At 45.9% G+C, this 23575-nt stretch overlaps 1 protein-coding gene across 6 annotated transcripts in view; it reads left to right on the top strand.

The window, feature by feature from the left end:
• Window positions 1-23575, top strand: part of TDRD9 (tudor domain containing 9) — a 561182-nt gene that overhangs the window by 437531 nt on the left and 100076 nt on the right. For 5 of the 6 annotated variants that reach the window (XM_063947439.1, XM_063947438.1, XM_063947440.1 and 2 more), the window contains exons 26-28: window positions 2474-2686; window positions 3085-3174; window positions 8113-8373. In XM_063947439.1, coding sequence (XP_063803509.1) covers window positions 2474-2686; window positions 3085-3174; window positions 8113-8373 — 564 coding nt within the window. The remainder of the gene's footprint in view (window positions 1-2473; window positions 2687-3084; window positions 3175-8112; window positions 8374-23575) is intronic. The other variant, XM_063947442.1, reaches the window with a different exon arrangement.

The raw sequence follows: 23575 nt of genomic DNA, 5'->3' as shown, positions 1-23575 counted from the left end.
GATCCACTCTGCAAGATTGGTGGGCTCTTCCTGGGTGGCTGCCCGTGGAGTCTCGGCCTTGCAACTATGCCGAGCAGCTTCCTGGTCAGGTAAGAACACTTTTGTTAAGTTCTACAAGTTTGATACCCAGTTTGGGCAGGCAGTGCTGCAGCAATCTCCGCACGTTCCCGTCCGTTCTGGAAGCTTTGGGACGTTCCATCGTACTAAGTGTCCTCAATATCCCTTATGGATGCTAGAGAAAATAGGATTTTAAATGCCTACCGGTAAATCCTTTTCTTGTAGTCCATAAGGGATATTGGGCGCCCGCCTCAGTGCGTTGACTTTTTTGCAGGTTCTCTTTTATGTGGTAACCTGTTCAGCTGTTGCTGTTAATGTTACCAGCCATTGCTGGTGGTTGTATGTTAGTGGTGTGCTGGTAAATACATCTCACTACTCCTTGTTTTATGTTCCTTCTCTTATATATGTCCTTTTTCCTTCTGGCACTGTATTACCTATAACTGCCTGTGGGAGGAGGCATAGAGGGGAGGAGCTAGCACACCCAGTTAAGAAATTTCAAGTGCACCGGCTCCTTTGGACCCCGTCTGTACCCCGTTGTACTAAGTCTCCCCAATATCCCTTATGGACTACGAGAAAATGATTTACCAGTAGGTAATTAAAATTCTATTTTTAACATTCAGAATGGAATCCCTCCTGTTAGGGATAGCGGGACTGAAGGTTGCAGATTTTAAGTCCCTGGACATCAAAGTTGCTTATCTGCACATCCCAATCTAGGAGCAGCATCCGGGTTTCCTCCAATTTTCCATCAGGGAGTCTCATTTTCAGTTCTTGGGTCTGCTGTGTGGACAGTCACCTGTGTCCATGGTTTTCACCAAGATGATGCTCATTTCAGGTTCATGGGGGTGACTATTGTCCCATATCTGGATGACCTTGTCAGGCACTGTTGTGTGGCCACTTGGTCTACAGTTCACACTGTTGTTCGATTTTACAGTTTTGACACTTTGGCAGCTTCTTCTTCCAGTTTTGGCCACAGGGTTTTGCATGTTCCTCAGTACTCTCCCATTTGTGGGAAAAACTTTGGGACATCCCGTGTCTTGCGTTCCAGTGTCCTCTTGTTGATGAAGGGCAAAAATAGGATTTTGGTATGTACAAATAAATACGTTTCTCTGATTCCACAGGGGATACTGGCATCCGTCCGACGCTGCTTTACCTGCCACTGTTGTTGGTTGTGTATGGTGCATCTGTTGCAGTGTGTTGCGCCTTCTTGTTTTCAGTTTGATCTGTTGACCGGTTGTTGTGTTGATTGCTTCTCCTTAGTGCGATTATCTGTCTCTGTTCTTCGTCTTCTTTCGGGCTGTTTCACTAAATGCTACTGGGGGATAGACAGGGAGGAGTTACAGTAGTAACACTTCTAAATATAAAGTGCCAGTGCCCGCTCCACCCATCCACGCAGTGTCTTGAGCTCTACTGTCTCCTATGGAATCGGAGAAACTGATTTAACAGTAAATACAGTACCAAAATCCTTTTTTTTTTTTTTTTTTGCATGTCTTAATTTTCTTTCTTAAAACAAACACAAGGGAAAGAAGTGTTTCAGTTTTCTAGATGGGTTTTTTTTTTTTTTATTGAACATACTGTATGTGTCGACATACTGTATGTGTCGACATACATTACACGGGCACTAAGTAAAGTATATACACGCAACCACCCATTTTGTGACCTCTCTTCTAGGGGTAACCTATTCCGCCCTGGGTAATCCTATGCAGTGTGCCAGAGACGGCTGCCTCACCTGGTATCTTATGAGGGTGGAGAACACAACCCGTGGAAGTTATTACCCAACATGCTTACACCAATCCTGCATTATGCTTACTCTGCACTCTAGGATTTAATTTTTTAATTCTGTGCGGCTTGTCTATTGCTGTATTACTTAAATCTTCTCTATCACGTGCATTGTTTTTGATGTCTGTAAAGCACCTTGAGTTCTGTTGGAGAAGGAGCGCTATAGAAATAAAATTATTTTGATATAACTAAGAATAAATTCAGCAAATAATGTGACTGATAAAATCAGATATGACAAACCATAAAAGGCATAGCATAGAATACACGTAATCATTATAGGAGACATGAAACAGACAATGAACGCAGATTGATATGAGGATATATTACTGAGGATATGTATGCTTGTCATAAACTAGGTGCGTATGTTTGCAGTGCTGATCAGCGTAATGGCAAAAATATAGTTTTTGCATGTGTTTTTTTTTTTTTGTGTGTAGAAGTTAAATTTGTTTTGCAACCATCTTATTATTGCTTATGTCCATTACCTTATTCTTTATTACTTCCTCTTAATATCTCTTATATCCTAACCCTACTTGTTTTACGGCTCTACCTTTTTATTAATAACTTTTTTTTTCTTTTTCTTTTTTTATACATCCATTCTATTAACTTCAATATGTTTTGTTTTTTTTACTTATTTCTCAAGGTGGTTGAAGTTGGCCATTTCTGGGGTTACCGAATTGATAAAAGAAACTTGGATGTTCTAGGCCAACTAGCTGAAAAAATCAGTCACCTTGCTTTGTTGCCTTTGTCTATACGGCCTCATCCAGATCTAGTCTGCTTGGCACCATTTAACAATTTTGATTTGACAAAGTACAATAGAGCCCAGATACTGTACCTCTCTGGAAGAGAGGCTGTGGTAAGTCTGATGCAACAGCCACTGAGAGACTGTACGTACATATGCAACGTTTTACATATGCTTTGGTGAAATATTCTGGTGTTCTGTAAAGTTATTTGTACTTTCGTACAACACAAGCTGAGGACTGCTCAGACAGCTCTTCCAGAACATAATACCTACTGTATATACCCATTACAGTTGTCTTTTATTTTTCTAAGTGGGACATATTTAATGGCTTTGTAGCAAGCCAGAGATTGTTGTACCAACGTCATATGTTCAGGTTATATATACCGTAATTCACATACCTATAATGGCTTCTATGATAAATATCTAGCCTATGTCGTTATGGGGGAAAGTACAGTAATATTACTATCTTTTATTTCTGTGAATTTATTTTTGAATAATCTTTTTTTGGCAAGGTTTTCTTTGTGGATTATGGAAACCAGTCAAAAATTGATCTGAACCTTTTGAGGGACATTCCCAGTTATCTTTTGGATCTTCCATTTCAGGTAAAAAGAAGTTTTAATAGATAGTGTGTGTGTGTGTATGTGTATGCATGTGTGTGTGTGTGTATGTGTATATATATATATATATATATATATATATATCAAATTTTCCTTTTAAAGTATTGCAGAAGAATTAAATTACGAACAACAAAGAAAATGGCTAGCCCTTCCATCACCCGCCAAGCCCTAACAATATAAAAAAGTAGTAAAGTGCATAATGTAGCTGTTGCAAAGCCAAAGAAAGTGATGCAAAAGACTCAAAGTAGTAATTGAATTTTAAAAGTCCAGATAAAGTCCATAATCACAGGAGTGTGCCCCAGCAAACAAAGTTTAAAATATGGATAAAAATTGTTCACAAATCACATATGGTAGGAACAGTTCTAATTCCACAATGTCATACTTATTACCTTGCCATTTCACTAGGCACCGACCCATCAGCATGGAGCTCCGCCTCTCACAGTAACACAGTAAATAGAAGCAGTCTAAGAACCGTCCAACGGTCATATTTGTGTATTTAGTTATGCTTGGTGTATAGAAACCTTTTATGCCCCACCACCTCCTCATTCATCAGCCGACACCACTCAGCAAATTTAAGTTCCTAGGGGCAATGTATATGCGGGCAATGGCAGACTTTAGCCAGGTTCAATGCATTAACATATTGACCAGTGATACAATTGACCTGATCCAAACCGAAAATGCACATTTTAGGAAATAAAAGAGGAACCCTGCCTCATGGTGATCTAGGAGTTATATCAGACCCATCAGGAGTGGAAGGAAGCATACAGGATTTATTCCACTTAATGTGCAGCCCGGAGAAAGTGCCAAAAAAGTCCGCCGAGAGTAGGATGTCCAGGCATTCCCAATGCATCAGACAAGAATAGCAGCATGTCACTGCTGCTTAAAGCACCACCTTGTACCCTTTTGAAAGGGAACAGTATAGTAGTCAAAATATAAATTTTGGGCCCATCCCAAAGCAAAAGAGGGTATGTCGTTTTATAAAGCTCAATGGGGATCCCATTCACCCATGGGGTCTTGCCATCCAAGAAGGAAGACACTTCCATCCCGTCATCTTCTATGGTGAGTGCAGCTTCTAAATATTTTCTGCTGTCCAGGAAAAGGGATGGTAGAGAAATTCGCTGCATTTTTTTTCCAAGTTTACACTGTAATACAGAGGGAGATATATTACTGGCAAGAATGAGTGTCCAGGAATGAATAGCAGCAAGGATAAAAACATATCTCCCTAAGGGAACAATCTGACCTTCCGTGAGAACAAACGAAGGAATATACAAACAAGGACTGATACTTGCCTGTAGAACGAGAAATGCGCAGTCTGATAGGTACAGTCCACCCATGGTTTCATAAAGCTAAATCCTTCTCTCCCACTAAGTGTGTATCCATCGAACAGATAATACCTGCTCAAGACTTGCACCTCATTGAAGACCAGGAAGCACTTAACGCCATCATTTAGGCCATGGATATTCCAGGAGAGTTTCTGGACAGTGGGACTAAAACCAGTAGACCCTACAGGGAAACCAGAGCACCGAAGAAAGAGAACGGATAAAAGGGAGGCACTGAGCAAGTTGCGCCAGAAACAGCATAGAAAAACACACTAGGCATTGTCAGGTAAAGACACCATAATGCAACCCCAAAAACACTCCCAACCCCCTCTCCGGTAAACACATTCCAACATGGTATACCTAGTTCTTTAATCAACCAGCTACAAACCCCAGAACCCAAAAACTAACTAAACAAAGTTGTCATTAATATAGTGGTAAGAGGGGAAAGTTAAGTCTTACCTTGGTCAGTGTCCAGTGGTGCACAGGCAGGAGTGCTCACCCCGACACCCAGGATAATAGACCATAAAGGTCTCAATGAAAAATAAATACCTCAAAATGAAAAGGGGAGGGAAAAAAGATCAATACAGTAATGCTTAGAAACATATGGACACCAAGCAAGGAATATCTATAAAGAGGTCAAAGTTTATAACCTCAAAAACAATATAATAAAGTAAGGCACTATTTAAAGGTAACCCACAGAACAACCATCCAAGTTCAGTCTTTCTCTGCTATGGCCCCCTGTGCTCCAGCAGTATAGTAGACTCTATGGGGGGGCATATGAGAGTCCCAGATCATGGAGACATTGTTTAATCTATACAAGTTTGGATCACGATTTCTGGACGCCCATAGAGAAATTTGGGTACTTGGCCACCCTATGTCCATTGTATTCCAGAGGACAATACAGGTGTGCCAGCATCTCAGACAGCATCCAGGCGAGAGAGATCAGTAGGTTTGCAGGCAGTAACAGTCCCCACACTCACCTGAACCCCAGGGAGCAATTGCCAGAGTGTCCCCTTTTACAGAAGCCCGACAGCTGCAAAGAGGAGATTCACGCTGCAGCCAGGTGCCGCAACAGCTGCCGGGACTAGTAGACGCTGCTGTGTGAATCGGGCAGTGCAGCAGCCGGTGGAGACAAGCGCACTGAAAGAACTTCTGGGGTGTGTAGAGGTCTGGCCGTTCCACATGCCGGTGCCAGGGCTGGGCATACAACTTAGGATGGTACAATATGGATATATGGGCCAGAGCTGCGGAGTCGGCTTCCTTCACCACGCCTCTCCAAGCCACCTACTTTTTTTCTTTTTTTTAATGCCTTCATTGTGTTTTGCTGCACAACAATTATTTTTATCACATGCATCTGTACTTTCTTTTGAGTGGTTAGAGAAACTTGCAGAAGCTTTCAGAAAACCGTCAGGGAAACATACACTATGGGGTAAATTCAATAACTGTCGGAAGCTGCCATTTTGTCGGAAAGACAGCAGCTTACGACAGAAATAGGTCGGAAAGGGACTCCGACCTATTCATTAGAGGCAGTTTTTTTCCGACAAGTAGGGAATTCCCCACTTGTCGGAAAACATGCGGATCGGCGGAATAGCCGCTGATCCACGTGCTTCTGTCGGAAAGGGGGCCAAATCCGACAGGTTTTGGCCCCCTTTCCGGCAAACTCAATCCGACTTGAAAACAAGTCGGATTGAGGTGAGGAGACAGGCGGGATGAACTAACCTGTCCCGCCGCGTTAACTGCTATAGTCTGCACTCCCCTGATATTCTGCACGGTAACCTGCTGTCTCCACCTCCCCTTGCCCCCCTCTCCGGCGCTGCTATTTGCTCCTTGTTTACACATGCACAGCTATCGCGGCGGGACAGGCTAGTACATCCCGCTGGGAGCGGTGCGGCTGGGGGAGCTGAGATTGGCGGCCGGCGGGGGGAGCTGGCGGCGGTGGGACATGTCTGCGGCAGCGGGGGGAGGCGCTGCAGGGAGAGAGGTGCTCCTCTCCATGGACCTGGTGATGTGAGGCTTGCATGCAGATGCGTGGCCATGAAAATCCATTCTTTAAGGTCCCTGTGCAGTTTTTGTGCTTGAATTAATGTCAGTGGAATTTCAGAATTCTTCAGCTGTGTAATCAGCAGAGTTGGCATCCATGTGCCTTAGCAGTCGTTGACCCTACTCTGTGATTTTGTGGTCTTCCACTTCGTGGCTGAGAACAGACCTAAGTAATGTAGAAGTGTTGTCTCCGTTAACAGGTCAGTTTTTTACAGTTCGGTTTTAAAGACATACTTTAAAGGTTGCCTTTCATGTGTACTATATCTGGTCAGAGACCTGTATACACATTACTTGTGCCACGAATTGTCCGTATTTATTTTATCGTTGCACATATTTAGTATTTTAGTGATGTTACTTGCAGAATGGTCTGCATTCCACCATTGGGACCGTTGCCGTGAAATAACTCCTATACTTATTTATTTATTACAAGTTATTTCTATAGCGCACACATATTCCGCAGCTTTACAGAGAATATTTGCCCATTCACATCGGTCCCTGCCCCAGTGGAGCTTACACTCTCTAGATTCCCTATCACATGTACACACAGACACATTCACGCTAGGGTTAATTTTGTTGGGAACCAATTAACCTACCAGTATATTTTTGGATTGTGGAAGGAAACCTGAGTACCCGGAGGAAACCCACGCAGGTACAGGGAGAATGTACAAACTCCACACAGTTAGGGCCATGATGGGAATCGTACCCATGACCTCAGTGCTGTGAGGCAGTAATGGTAACCATTACACCATCCGTACTGCCCTGTGCTTAAAGATCCGTAGCTTTCTTAGCCTCAAGAATTCCAAAATTAGTGTTTTCCATGTACAGTAGTTAGTTGGTGTTATATGCAGTCCACTATTGTCCAAGCAGGTTCAGCTAGAATGCTTACTCCTGACTAGGAAGCATCTGGACTTTTTTTCATCCACAATGGTATACTGTAGCTAATTTAGAAGTTGGTTTAGAAACTACAAACTTTTCAAACATGTTAGAATTATTTTCAGATACAATTTCCTACTTCATTTTTACTATAACATTTATGTATACAGGGGAGAGGTCCTGGGGTACACACTGGTAATGAGAGGTGCGACCCTGTGGAGACCTTTCAGTAGAACTGCATACAAAGACAAGGTTGCAGGTGCACAATTCAAACACTACCAATTTCTTAATAATAATCATTGCAATAAATTTTGCACTTTGAGCGAAAGTTCTTCGCATAGTTATGGCCATAAGTAGCGGCTGTTTTCCTCAAGCATCAAAGTGAGTCTCCATTGCAGTCATATGTTCATTCTAGACTTTACAGAAATTGGACCTACACGTTGAAGGCATGGATAGGATTTGTAAGTTCCCTACTCCAGAATCAACTCTGAGTAGTGACGGTGCCCCAAAGCCGACACTGTTGATAACATGCACGCAAAATGGATAAGCCATGTCTTTATCTCAGATTTGCTTATTTTTACAAACATTTTCATCCTAAATATTGTAGGATTTGCACCCACTCTTTTGTTCTAAGTACTTTTTTTTTTTTTTTTTTTTTTTCTTAAAGTATGTAATTAGTCTTATTTTCTAGGCTCTGGAGTTCAAAATCTGCAAAATGAGGCCATCCGTGAAGTCAATAATTTGTGGAGGACAGTGGAGTCGTGCAGCTACCATGAAGTTTAACTCATTAGTCAATGGTTGTGTGCTTGTGGTAAAAGTGTTCTCAGTTGTACACAACATTCTGCATGTCGATGTCTTCAGAAACAGTGAAAATACTGAGGAACTCAGCATAAGAGACTTGCTTATTGCAGATGGTTATGCAGAAGCTGCTGAAGAGTCTTATGAATCAAAAGTATGTATACTATTTGTACTTTTTATTAATTGTAATAATGGCTGCATATAGAGCATTTTATTTTCTCTCATCCATAAGGGATACTGGGAACAACTTAGGTGGTCATTCCGAGTTGTTCGCTCGCTAACAGTTTTTCTCTAACGTCCTAAGTGGATGCTGGGACTCCGTAAGGACCATGGGGAATAGCGGCTCCGCAGGAGACTGGGCACAAAAGTAAAAGCTTGAACTAGCTGGTGTGCACTGGCTCCTCCCCCTATGACCCTCCTCCAAGCCTCAGTTAGATTCTTGTGCCCGAACGAGAAGGGTGCATGCTAGGTGGCTCTCCTGAGCTGCTTAGAGTAAAAGTTTATTTTAGGTTTTTTATTTTCAGTGAGTCCTGCTGGCAACAGGCTCACTGCATCGTGGGACTAAGGGGAGAAGAAACGAACTCACCTGCGTGCAGAGTGGATTGGGCTTCTTAGGCTACTGGACATTAGCTCCAGAGGGACGATCACAGGTTCAGCCTGGATGGGTCCCGGAGCCGCGCCGCCAGCCCCCTTACAGAGCCAGAAGAACGAAGAGGTCCGGTGAAATCGGCGGCAGAAGACGTTCCTGTCTTCAACTAAGGTAGCGCACAGCACCGCAGCTGTGCGCCATTGCTCTCAGCACACTTCACACTCCGGTCACTGAGGGTGCAGGGCGCTGGGGGGGGAGCGCCCTGAGACGCAATAAAAACTGAAATACCTTAGGATGGCAAAAGAAATACATCACATATAGCTCCTGGGCTATATGGATGTATTTAACCCCTGCCAGTTTTCCAGAAAAAAGCGGGAGATAAGGCCGTCGTGAAGGGGCGGAGCCTATCTCCTCAGCACACAAGCGCCATTTTCCCTCACAGTTCCGCTGGAAGGACGGCTCCCTGACTCTCCCCTGCAGTCCCTACAGAATCAGGGTAAAAACGAGAGAGGGGGGGCACTATTGGCAGCTAAATTATAAACAGCAGCTATAAAAGGGAGTAACACTTATATAAGGTTATCCCTATATATATATATATATATATATATATATATAGCGCTCTGGTGTGTGCTGGCAAACTCTCCCTCTGTCTCCCCAAAGGGCTAGTGGGGTCCTGTCCTCTATCAGAGCATTCCCTGTGTGTGTGCTGGGTGTCGGTACGATTGTGTCGACATGTATGAGGAGGAAAATGATGTGGAAGCAGAGCAATTGCCTGTGTTAGTGATGTCACCCCCTAGGGAGTCGACACCTGACTGGATGGTTGTATTTAAAGAACTACGTGACAATGTCAGCACTTTACAAAAAACTGTTGACGACATGAGACAGCCGACAAATCAATTAGTGCCTGTCCAGGCGTCTCAGACACCGTCAGGGGCGATAAAACGCCCGTTACCTCAGTGGGTCGACACAGACCCAGACACAGATACTGAGTCCAGTGTCGACGGTGAGGAGACAAACGTAATGTCCAGTAGGGCCACACGTTACATGATCACGGCAATGAAGGAGGCATTGAACATTTCTGACACTACAAGTACCACAAAGAAGGGTATTATGTGGGGAGTAAAAAAACTACCAGTAGCTTTTCCTGAGTCAGATGAATTAAATGAGGTGTGTGATAAAGCGCGTGGGTTTCCCCCGATAAAAAAGTGCTAATTTCTAATAAATTATTGGCACTATACCCTTTCCCGCCAGAGGTTAGGGCGCGTTGGGAAACACCCCCTAGAGTAGATAAAGCGCTCACACGTTTATCTAAACAAGTAGCGTTACCGTCTCCTGATACGGCCGCTCTCAAAGAACCAGCGGATAGAAGGCTGGAAAATATCCTGAAGGGTATATACACACATACTGGTGTTATACTGCGACCAGCAATCGCCTCAGCCTGGATGTGCAGTGCTGGAGTGGCGTGGTCGGATTCCCTGACTGAAAATATTGATACCCTGGATAGGGACAGTATATTACTAACTATAGAGCATTTGAAGGATGCATTACTATGTATGCGTGATGCACAGAGGGATATTTGCACCCTGGCATCAAGAGTGAGTGCTATGTCCATTTCTGCCAGAAGAGCGTTATGGACGCGACAGTGGTCAGGGGATGCGGATTCCAAACGACATATGGAAGTATTGCCGTATAAAGGGGAGGAGTTATTTGGGGCCGGTCTATCGGACCTGGTGGCCACGGCAATGGCCGGAAAGTCCACCTTTTTACCCCAGGTCACCTCTCAGCAGAAAAAGACACCGTCTTTTCAAACTCAGTCCTTTCGTTCCCATAAGTACAAGCGGGCAAAAGGCCACTCATTTCTGCCCCGGGGCAGAGGAAGAGGAAAAAGACTGCACCAGGCAGCCTCTTCCCAGGAGCAGAAGCCCTCCTCTGCTTCTGCCAAGTCTTCAGCATGACGCTGGGGCTTTACAAGCGGACTCGGACACGGTGGGGGCCCGTCTCAAAAATTTCAACGCGCAGTGGGCTCACTCGCAAGTGGACCCCTGGATTCTGCAGGTAGTATCACAGGGGTACAAACTGGAATTCGAGACGTCTCCCCCTCGCCGGTTCCTGAAGTCTGCTCTACCAAAGTCTCCCTCCGACAGGGAGGCAGTTTTGGAAGCCATTCACAAGCTGTATTCCCAGCAGGTGATAATCAAGGTACCTCTCCTACAACAGGGAAAGGGGTATTATTCCACGCTGTTTGTGGTACCGAAGCCGGACGGCTCGGTGAGACCAATTTTAAATCTAAAATCCTTGAACACTTACATAAAGAGGTTCAAATTCAAGATGGAGTCACTCAGAGCAGTGATAGCAAACCTGGAAGAAGGGGACTATATGGTGTCTCTGGACATCAAAGATGCTTATCTCCACGTCCCAATCTACCCTTCTCACCAAGGGTACCTCAGGTTTGTAGTACAAAACTGTCATTATCAGTTTCAGACGCTGCCGTTTGGGTTGTCCACGGCACCTCGGGTCTTTACCAAGGTAATGGCCGAAATGATGATTCTTCTTCGAAGAAAAGGCGTTTTAATTATCCCTTACTTGGACGATCTCCTGATAAGGGCAAGGTCCAGGGAACAGTTAGAAGTCGGAGTAGCACTATCTCAGTTAGTGTTACGTCAGCACGGGTGGATTCTAAATATTCCAAAATCGCAGCTGATTCCAACAACACGTCTCCTGTTCCTAGGAATGATTCTGGACACAGTCTAGAAAAAGGTGTTTCTCCCAGAGGAGAAGGCCAGGGAGTTATCCGAGCTAGTCAGGAATCTCCTAAAACCAGGCCAGGTGTCAGTGCATCAGTGCACGAGGGTCCTGGGAAAAATGGTGGCTTCTTACGAAGCGATTCCATTCGGAAGATTCCATGCAAGAACGTTTCAGTGGGATCTTTTGGACAAATGGTCCGGATCGCATCTTCAGATGCATCAGCGGATAACCCTGTCGCCAAGGACAAGGGTGTCTCTTCTGTGGTGGCTGCAGAGTGCTCATCTACTAGAGGGCCGCAGATTCGGCATTCAGGATTGGATCCTGGTGACCACGGATGCCAGCCTGAGAGGCTGGGGAGCAGTCACACAGGGACGAAATTTCCAGGGCTTGTGGTCAAGCATGGAAACATCTCTTCATATAAACATTCTGGAACTAAGGGCCATTTACAATGCCCTAAGTCAAGCAAAACCCCTGCTTCAGGGTCAGGCGGTATTGATCCAATCGGACAACATCACGTCAGTCGCCCACGTAAACAGACAGGGCGGCACGAGAAGCAGGAGGGCGATGGCAGAAGCTGCAAGGATTCTTCGCTGGGCGGAGAATCATGTGATAGCACTGTCAGCAGTGTTCATTCCGGGAGTGGACAACTGGGAAGCGGACTTCCTCAGCAGACACGACCTTCACCCGGGGGAGTGGGGACTTCATCCAGAAGTCTTCCAAGAGATGGTAAACCGTTGGGAAAAACCAACGGTGGACATGATGGCGTCCCGTCTCAACAAAAAACTAGACAGATATTGCGCCAGGTCAAGGGACCCTCGGGCAATAGCGGTGGACGCTCTGGTAACACCATGGGTGTACCAGTCAGTGTATGTGTTCCCTCCTCTGCCTCTCATACCAAAAGTACTGAGAATCATAAAAAGGAGAGGAGTAAGAACTATACTCGTGGTTCCGGATTGGCCAAGAAGGACTTGGTACCCGGAACTTCAAGAGATGCTCACGGAGGAACCGTGGCCTCTACCTCTAAGAAAGGACCTGCTCCAGCAGGGGCCTTGTCTGTTCCAAGACTTACCGCGGCTGCGTTTGACGGCATGGCGGTTGAACGCCGGATCCTGAAGGAAAAAGGCATTCCAGAAGAAGTCATCCCTACCCTGATAAAGGCCAGGAAGGATGTAACCGCAAAACATTATCACCGCATTTGGCGAAAATATGTTGCGTGGTGTGAGGCCAAAGAGGCCCCTACAGAGGAATTTCAACTGGGTCGCTTCCTACATTTCCTGCAAACAGGACTGTCTATGGGCCTAAAATTAGGGTCCATTAAGGTTCAAATTTCGGCCCTGTCGATTTTCTTCCAAAAAGAACTGGCTTCAGTGCCTGAAGTCCAGACGTTTGTCAAAGGGGTACTGCATATACAGCCTCCTTTTGTGCCCCCGGTGGCACCTTGGGATCTCAATGTGGTTTTGGGGTTCCTAAAATCACATTGGTTTGAACCACTCACCACTGTGGAATTAAAATATCTCACATGGAAGGTGGTAATGCTGTTAGCCCTGGCTTCAGCCAGGCGTGTCTCAGAATTGGCGGCTTTATCTTATAAAAGCCCTTACCTGATTTTTCACACGGATAGGGCAGAATTGAGGACTCGTCCTCAATTTCTCCCAAAGGTGGTTTCAGCGTTTCACGTGAACCAGCCTATTGTGGTGCCTGCGGCTACTAGGGACTTGGAGGACTCCAAGTTACTGGACGTAGTCAGGGCCCTGAAAATATATATTTCCAGGACGGCTGGAGTCAGGAAATCTGACTCGCTGTTTATCCTGTATGCACCCAACAAGCTGGGTGCTCCTGCTTCTAAGCAGACGATTGCTCGTTGGATTTATAGTACAATTCAGCTTGCACATTCTGTGGCAGGCCTGCCACAGCCAAAATCTGTAAAAGCCCATTCCACAAGGAAGGTGGGCTCATCTTGGGCGGCTGCCCGAGGGGTCTCGGCTTTACAACTTTGCCGAGCAGCTACTTGGTCAGGGGCAAACACGTTTGCTAAATTCTACAAATTTGATACCCTGGCTGAGGAGGACCTGGAGTTCTCTCATTCGGTGCTGCAGAGTCATCCGCACTCTCCCGCCCATTTGGGAGCTTTGGTATAATCCCCATGGTCCTTACGGAGTCCCAGCATCCACTTAGGACGTTAGAGAAAATAAGAATTTACTTACCGATAATTCTATTTCTCATAGTCCGTAGTGGATGCTGGGCGCCCATCCCAAGTGCGGATTGTCTGCAATACTTGTATATAGTTATTGTTACAAAATTCGGGTTATTATTGTTGTGAGCCATCTTTTCAGAGGCTCCTTCATTTATCATACTGTTAACTGGGTTCAGATCACAGGTTGTACGGTGTGATTGGTGTGGCTGGTATGAGTCTTACCCGGGATTCAAGATCCTTCCTTATTATGTACGCTCGTCCGGGCACAGTATCCTAACTGAGGCTTGGAGGAGGGTCATAGGGGGAGGAGCCAGTGCACACCAGCTAGTTCAAGCTTTTACTTTTGTGCCCAGTCTCCTGCGGAGCCGCTATTCCCCATGGTCCTTACGGAGTCCCAGCATCCACTACGGACTATGAGAAATAGAATTATCGGTAAGTAAATTCTTATTTTAGCAGCCGTGGAAACGCTATGCCGCCTCCCACTGGGAGTGTATTTTAGCTTAGCAGAAGTGCGAACGAAAGTATCGCACAGCGGCTACAAAATAATTTTGTGCAGTTTCAGAGTAGCTTCAGACCTACTCAGCGCTTGCGATCACTTCAGACTGTTCAGTTCCTGTTTTGACGTCACGAACACGCCCTGCGTTCATCCAGCCACGCCTGCGTTTTTTCGTGCACTCCCTGAAAACGGTCAGTTGACACACAGAAACGCCCTCTTTCTGTCAATCACTCTGCGGCCAGCAGTGCGACTGAAAAGCTTCGCTAGACCTTGTGTGAAACGACATAGTTCGTTGTAATAGCACGACGCGCTTGCGCATTGCGCCGCATGCGCAGAAGTGACTTTTTTTGCCTGATCGCTGCGCAGCGAACGAAAGCAGCTAGCGAACAACTCTGAATGACCACCTTAGTACGATGGGGTATAGATGGGGTGCAAAGGAGCCAATGCACTTTAAATGTTTTCAACAGGGTTTTCCGGTCTACTCCCCTCTATGCCCTACCACTCAGCTCAGTTTAGAAAAATGTGCCCTCAGGAGAGGTTGCACATTCTGGAGTTCCAGAGAGTTTTTCTTCAGTTTATTTTAATGTTTGTTATTTTCAAGTAAGCTGTTGGGCAACAGCATACCTGCACCGAGGGACACTTGGGGCTTCCCCTCTGCAAAATCCATTATCCCCAAAAAATGGGGTTACCTGATATCCTCTCGGAATCCCGGGAGGAGGTGCCATAAGTTGTAGAGGGGGAGGAGCTAGAATCTAATGCTTAATTAGATGTTTCCTCTGCTGCACAGGTTGTGGACTCACTTATCATTGCTATAAGGGATGTCCTCAATATTCCTGGGAATGAGAGAGATGTTCAGCAATCCCTTTTTTTTCTGCAGAGAAAAAGGTGCAGGTCACATTTCCTGACTCAAAGGAACTGGATGATCTTTTCATGGAGTCATGAGCAACTCCTGACAAGAAATTCCAGGTGTCCAAGAAATGGGTGGCCACCTTTCCTTTTTCCCTTGAAGGGCGCAAGGTCCGGGAAATTCTCCCTGCTGTTGATGCGTCAGTGTCATGTCTGTCAAAAAAGACAGTACTGCCGGTTCCAGGGGCTACGGCAATAGAGACAACCTTGAAATCTGTTTGTTGCAGCAGGGGCCTCCTAAAGACCTATTATTGCAGGTTGTTGGGAGACCCACGCCATACATACTTGGGCTGGTAACCTCCAAAGGGCCTTACTGGGGATAAGTCCCTGGCTGATATGGTGACGCTGATTCAGCACATTCAAGAGTCTGCCCGCTTCCGCTGTGATACCATCAAAGGTATTGGCATTATAAATGCCCGTACCTCTACCATGGCGGATTCTGCACGCAGAGCGTTGTGGTTGCGTCAGTGTGTGGCAGATGCGGAATCTATAAGGAGTGTGGAAGCCTTGCCCTTCACAGGTGAGTGGCTATTCGGGGGTGATTTGGATACCTAGATTTCGAAGGTTACTGATAGAAAGTCCACGTACCTTCCCTCTGCTGCTCTGCCAGCTGTACATTCTTACAGTGGACCGCCACTGCAGTCCTAATGGACAACACGCTTTAAGGGTAAGGTGAGAGGTGCCTCAAATGCGGCACGAGGTTCCAGAGGTAAGTCGCGTAAACCCGCCACCACTGGTTCTCAGGACCAGAGTGTCAGCTCTGTCTCCTCAAAACCCTCCGCATAACGGTGTCCTTCTGCTCCAGGTTGATCTCAGGATGGGAGCTCGTCTGAGATTCTTCAGCTCCATCTGGATTGGCTCCTGCCTGGGTAAAAGACCTGATCTCCCAGGGCTACAAACTGGAGTTCGAAAATTCTCCATCTCACAGGTTTTTCAAGTCGGGTTTACCAGCTTCAGAAACCATACGCCTCACGTTACAAAGGGCCATTCAAAAGTTGGCTCAGACCCAGGTCATTGTTCATGTGCCACTTCAGCAGCAAGGCAAGGGATACTATTCCAGCCTTTTTGTGGTACCAAAACCAGACTGTTCAGTGAGGCCCATTTTGAACCTAAAATTGTTAAACCCTTATCTGCCGGTTTTTCGGTTCAAAATAGAGTCTCTGAGAGCAGTGATCTCAGGTCTGGAGGAGGGGGAGATCTTGGTCTCTCTAGACATAAAGGACGTTTACCTCCATATTCCAATATGGCTGCCTCATTAGGCCTACCTCAGGTTTGCCCTGTCGGAGGAACACTACCAGTTCCAGGCGCTGCCCTTCGGCCTCTCCACGGCCCCAGTGGTCTTCACCAAGGTGATGGCGGAAATGATGTTCCAACTCAGGATTCAGGGAGTAAACATTGTCCCCTACCTGGACGATCTGCTGATCAAAGGCAGATCAAGGGAACTTCTGGCACACAACGTCCCTATTGTCGCGCCGAGGTTGGATTCTGAATTTTCAAAAATCCCACCTGATGCCAACCCAGCGTCTCCAGTTCTTCGGAATGGTCTTGGACACGGTGGCCCAGAAGGTCTTCCTTCGTGCACCCATCTGTTGGGAAAGATGGTGGCCTCTTTCGAGGCCATTCATTTTGGCAGATTCCATGCGAGGACCTTCCAACTGGATCTCCTGAAGAAGTGGTCGGGTACAGATGACCAGGTTATACGTCTCAACGCATGCCATACTTCTCTCACCGCAGGCCAGGATTTCTCTCCTAGGGTGGTTGCAGCCCTCCAACCTCTTGGAGTGGTGGAGCTTCAGGATCCAGGATTGGATTCTCTTGATCACGGACGTGAGCTTTCGGGGCTTGGGAGCTGTTACCCAAGGGGCACCGTTTCAGGGTAGTTGGTCAAGCCTCAAAGACTGCCTTCCTATAAACATACTGGAACTCAACGATATATAATGCTCTGCTGCAGGCTTCTCATCTGCTCCAAGGTCAAGCCATTCAAGTTCAATCAGACAATGCCACGGCTGTGGCTTACGTCAATCGGCAAGGAGGGACGAAGAGCAGGGCGTGCATGCGGGACGTATCCGAAGATTCTCCTCTGGGTCGGTAGGAATGCAAGGGCGGTGTCGGCCATATTCATTCCAGGTGTGGACAACTGAGAGGTGGACTTCCTAAGTCGTCACGACATCCACCCTCAGGTGTTTCAACTGATAACAGATCTGTGGGGCTGTCCGCACCTCGATCTGATGGCCTCTCGGCTCAACAACAAGCTTCAGTGCTATTATTCCAGGACGACGGACCCTCTTGCAGCGGCATTGGACGCCCTGACGACTCCATGGGTTTACCAACTGGTGTACCTGTTTCCTCCGATTCTGTTACTCCCCAGGGTTCTAAAAATAATCAGAAGATAGGGAGTTCAGGCAATTCTCATTGCCCCCGACTGGCCTCTGGGGGTTTGGTACGCGGATCTTCTGGCCATGGCCATAGAAGACCCCTGGCCCCTACCAATAAGGGAGGATCTTCTTCAGGGGCCACTCGTCTACCCGGCATTATGGCGGCTTCGTTTAACGGCATGCCGGTTGAGTGGAACCTCCTAGCTGAAACGGGAATTCTGGGTAAGATTCTTACCACCATGATTCCAGCCAGGAATGCGGTCACGTCGATGCATTACCACCATATCTGGAAAAGATATGTCTCCTGGTGTGAGGGCCGAAAATATCCTCCTGCAGATCTCAACCTTGGGCTAAGGTTGGGCTCCATAAATGTTCAGATCTCGGCCTTGTCCATTTTCTTTCAGAAGAAATTGTCTGTTTTGCCTGGAGTCCAGACGTTCCTGCAGGGTGTTCTTCACATCCAGCCTCCTTTTGTGCCGCCCATGGCACCTTGAGATCTAAACGTGGTTTTGTCCTTTCTCCAGTTCTCTTTGTTTGGACATCTGGTGTCTGTGGGGGACAAGTACCTTACATGGACGACGATTTATGTCAAGAGGACTGCTGCAGTTCGAAAATTGGATTCCTTTTTGTGCTATATGATGCTCTCAAAAAGGGTAGTCCTGCTTCTAAGCAGTCCATTGGCCATTGGATTAGGCTTACTGTTCAACAGGCCTACGCTTCGGCGGCCTTGCATATTCCTCGGTCTGTCAAGGCCCACTACAACAGGTCTGTGGGTTTCTCCTGGGCGGCTGCCCGGGATGTTTCGGCCCTGCAACTGTGCCAGGCCGCTACCTGGTCAGGAACAAACACATTTGTCTAGTTTTACAGGTTTGATACCCTGGCTACAGAGGATGTCCAGTTTGGGCAGGTGGTGCTGCAAGCGTCTCTCCCACCCATTCTGGGAGCTTTGGGACGTCCCCATCGTACGAAGTTGTCCCCAGTATCCCTTATGGATGATAGAGAAATAGGATTTTATTTACCTACCGGTAAATACTTTTCTCGTAGTCCATAAGGGATACTGGGCGCCCGCCTCTGTGGTTTGATTTCCTACAAGTTTAGTTCTTGAGTGATGTTTTTTACACAGCTGTTGCTGTTCTATGGTTCACTAGCTGTTGCTAGTATGTTTGATGTTGATGTGGGCTGGTTCGTTAATCTCACCACTAGTTGTATTGTCATGTTCCTCTCAAGTATATCACCGTTTTCCTAGACTGAGCTGTGTGGGAGGGCATAGGGGGGAGGAGCCAGCACACCCTGTTAAAGAAATTTAAAGTGCACTGGCTCCTTTGGACCCCATCTATACCCCATCGTACTAAGTTGTCCCAAGTATCCCTTATGGACTACAAGAAAAGGATTTACCGGTAGGTAATTAAAATCACTTTTCACAATATTCACTATTCATCCATTGGCAACACAGGATTTCCATGGGTATAAATTGCAGTTGCAGAGTGCCTGGTCACTCATAATGTAAATGCAAACATTTCAAGCTCTACTGCAGTTTACACCATTAACTGCCTAGGAACTTCAGTTTTTTACAGAGCCCATCCGAGCTGGAAGCACGTTAACAAGCTCGTTGCAGGGTGAAATGCGCGTCTGATGGCTCAAACTTCCAGCTTCTCATTGTGCACACGAGGCCCAGTCCGTAGTGATACCCACACAAAGCTGTCCAAACACTGCTACTGATGGAGACCTCACTGAACACATTCCATTCACTGATTATTATCACATGAAAAGGAATTACAGTATTCTTTTTTCATTTTTCTTTCTACTGTGGCCACACCAGGATTGGGATTTAATGAAATCTGCCATTTGCATGATACATTTGTGTAACACTGTCCTGATTGATTGAAGATCAGATAATCTCATTGATACAAACTGCAAGTGCAACAGTGCGTCTATCAAATGAAAGCAGGTTATTGCTTATGCTACTGTACTGTATATGTTTAATACTTTTTTTGGATTAGGTCGGCTAACCTCAGCTTACTTTGCAAGTATGTACCCGAGCTACATGTACTATGTGGATACAAATGTCGTTGCAAATCTATGCATACTGGTATTCATGCTAAAGCCTGCAGATACATTGTGAATACAGTTGTACCTATGCTCATCTATCCTCCATGTGGTGTGTAGTGCGAAAAAATAGTCGCCTTACGTTTCCCTGCACCTTGTTCCAGCGTGGCAAATTCAGTCACAGTGTAATGAATTGAGTCTCTGGCGGGTGCAATGCTGGTGTTCGTCCACCAGGTGTCACTTTTGATAACCACCATTGCGCATGTGTGAACTCTCCATTGTAAAGTCAAATGATGCTTGTAGTGTAAGAACTACTTTTTTAGATCATCCCTAAATTAAGTAGAAATGTGAACAAAGAAAAACATTTGCTCATAGAGTTGGGAGACACAGCACTATAAAAAAAAAAATACAATGAGTGACATCACTATGTTGTTGAAGGTGTCAGTCACCTGTTTCCGTGGCTCTCTTGGCATAGCGGTATCACCGATGTTTACCATGCCTGTGAGCTAGGGTTCAGTTACCGCAATGGACACATTTGTATTGTGTGTCTGTAAAAAGTAGCATCCACAGCTTTTTTCTAATTTTCCCAAAACAAGCTTTGTCATGCTTCATATACCGACTTAGACATGTACACAGATATATACAGTCAAAATTAGAAAAAAACTGAATTCTACTTTTTACACAGCTATACAATACAAGTGTGGCTTTTCAAATTACGAAAGTCTTATCCTTATGAAACTGAGTTTACTGTACTTCTTCCTGGGCTTCCCCATTGCTTTAATAGTCAGTCTACCCCCCCCCATCATGAGCCTTTAATTTACATACAGTAGTGTACCTGCTGTGTTGTGTTTGTTGTTTACTAAGCAGTACACCCAATCTGTGAAATCACAAGTGTCATGGGGTGGTGGGTTTGGGGGTGGCACTGGTGTACATATGACATCACTTCTGGATCTCACTCTGGAGGTCATCAGTTAAGCTGCTTACAGCCTTTTAAGCTGTATCATTATAGAGCGCATCAAAGAGGATTTTGTTTTGCAACGATGTTACTATTCCCAATCGTAGTTCCACATGGATGGTAAAGTATGAAAAAGTTGGGAAAAAAACAACAACTTGTATCTACCCTGTGTCGACCATTTTTATGTCGACCTTTTGAACCTGTTGAACTATCTACCTTTTACATATCGACCTTTTGACCATGTTGACATAATGCATGTCTACCATTAGGGTAGCATCTAGTTACCCTTCGTGGAGAGGACCTTTCCCATAAGCCCATGGGTCCATGTCACAAACTATTTTGAATATTAACCTGTGGCAAGCGGAGCAGAGCGAGACACCAAGCCCAAAGCGTGGTGAGCGAAGCGAGCCTGCAAGGATCCAATGGTGCATAGATAAACAAAATAACCTCAAACAACCGGGGAATGGATAAAACATTACGGTAATGTAAGGACAGATGTTCGCTTCTGCCCTCTTGTGCTGTCACTTCCTGGTCCTGATCACGAAGGGAACATAGACACAACCCTACCATTAGTGGTAGACCTATTGACTGTAGACCTTTATAGTGTAGATCTATAGTCCAGATACCCTTTTTAGGATGACAAAGAAATTCAGTGCAGTGCCTAAAGTTTGTGTCTGTAGCCAGTCTTTCTGCTAGAACCACTATATTACTGACATAGGGCCCGGTTCGACGATTATCGAATTGCTACATATGCACCGCAATGCGCAGGCGCGTCATCAAACAGTGACAGGATAGTGCGAAAATTTCGATCACTAGGCGTACGCAAGGTGATTGACAGGAAGCGGACGTTTGTGGGTGGTAACTGCCCGTTTTCTGGGAGTGTCAGTAAAAACACAGGCATGCCCAAGCGTTTTCAGGGCGGTTGTGTGACGTTAGAACCGGCTCCGATCAGCCTGTAGGAGTAAGTCCTGGGCTGCTCACAGACTGGAAAAATCATTAGATGGTGAGTGAGTTCCGAATGGATTTGCAGATGTCCACTGTTTGGTGGAATTTTTGCACACCGTACACATAAATTTGCACACTTGCATGGGGTGGGTTTTCATTCTCTATGGTTGGCGGCTATCTGATCGCAGACTGCTGCAAAAACATACAGCAGGGATCAGGTCTGAATCGGGCCTAGAAAGAGAACTCCTAAAAGACCCTGTGGCTATATAAATAATTGTAACTTTATGCATAGTCAGTCATCATTACCTCGGCCTAGTAAGGCAGTAAGCAACTAAGGGCAGCATGGTGGATATTAGTCTGTATTTTTAGATGGAACTCTGGCTCGGCAAGAAGAAAATTAGTCTTTTTCCTTTATTGTGGATAATCCAGTTGCAGAGTCGGATAGCTGACTTTACATTCTGCAGTATCTGTGATATAACTTCAAGAGACAGGATATCTCACCGGGACTTACATGATTTGCGAATCTTGACAGGGGTTGGTTTCATGGCGGAGCAGCTTTAATGATCAGTCTTGTGAGTCATAGGAGTGTTTTATGAAGAGCGTGACTGGTTTATGAGGACCAGACGGGCATCGATTCCTTATAGGATTTTATACGTCAGATATCACATTAGAGCAGCTCTAACCGTTTGTACAGGTATATTAGTACAGCTAATGGCTGGGAGACTACCTGCAGCCACAGACTAACGTAGGGTCTGTTACGCCTGTGTTGTATTTGCTGCAATAATGGCCATTTGCAGCACTGAGGTTAGAAGAGACTTTCCAGGCGTCAGACAGTGGGAGTTCTTGCTCTCACTGCACGTATGTTTGACAGACGCAATACACAATTACTGTATTAAAGTAATAATATATTAAAGTGGTATAACTGGTGGCACAAGGAGCTTGGGCTCTTACAATATTAAACCTGACAGCAAAGGCTCTTTCTCTATACCCCACCAACTGTAAAGGAAGTCTGTGCCTATAGAAACTCGATGCTTCATCTTTTTACATGATACATATTTTTTGAATTAAGTTTCTCTTACTATATAGTTGAGGAACACTATTATATTGCTTTGATGCTCTGAGCTGACAAAACATTCTCCTTCCAAGGAATCCACTCCAGAAGGGCTTGGACCATTGTCGTCGCATACAGCTCGGCGGCAAACCCACAGAACCTGTTACTTGTCAGCCCTCAGTTCTGTAGTCGCTGAACGGAAGGGCGGGCTCAGCAGGGATTTCCCTATGTAAGCCGCTGCTTATCCCATGGAAGAGGAGGCTACCATTTCAAAGTGGAGGGTTCTTTGGGGGCTCGGTTTACTGATTGCTTCCATTGGTGCAGCGGGGACTTGGTAATGAAAAAGTGCCAATTTGCTGATCCCCCCAGGAGGAGGGACTTCTGTCCCTAGTAGTGGATGGTACCCCTGGACAGCCAGCCAAAGGTTTAACCTCAGTGTTCCAAGGACCGCCTTAGCAGCAGTCCGCCTCATCTTAGACTACTCAGCCTCACTTGGGGGGAAATATAATAGCCTGCGACATTCTTAGTCGTTGTTTTGTTTGTTTTTCTTTATCATCCACTAGGGGTCACTGGAGTACTCTTGGGATATGGACGGGCTTCCGTAGGAACAGCACTGAATATTTAAATTTAGAACACTCCACCCCTCCATATCCCCGAGTACCTCTCAGTGTTTTTTCTGTGCTCGAAGTAGTAACAGCTAATGTGGCTGAGTCCACACTTACTTTGAATTTTATTTTTATTTTTATTTTTTCTATTTTATGTATCCCTTTCCCCCTTCCAAAAGGCAGGGTCAGGGATAGTGCAGCTGCTGATAGCAGCAGGGGCGTGTCGGGCCTCTCTGAAAGAGCTCCCTCACAGCCACACACACACACTTCCTGCAGGCTGGCCGGCGCTTACTAAGAAGCCCCGTCGGAGCCTCATTACAGACAACTATTGCAGGTATGTGAGGAATGAGAACGGGGCGGTCAGCTTCCGCTGCCGTCCCGACGAGGGGAGAAGGCGCTGGTGTTCTTTCTGACTGCGGCTGCAGCAGCGCCGGCCGCCGGGTAACGCT

This window comes from Pseudophryne corroboree, chromosome 12 (assembly GCF_028390025.1).
Source record: "Pseudophryne corroboree isolate aPseCor3 chromosome 12, aPseCor3.hap2, whole genome shotgun sequence".
In the NCBI taxonomy this organism is placed as follows: domain Eukaryota; kingdom Metazoa; phylum Chordata; class Amphibia; order Anura; family Myobatrachidae; genus Pseudophryne; species Pseudophryne corroboree.
The sequence above is the reverse complement of the archived record's forward strand: the minus strand, read 5'-3'. Positions and strand labels throughout refer to the sequence as shown.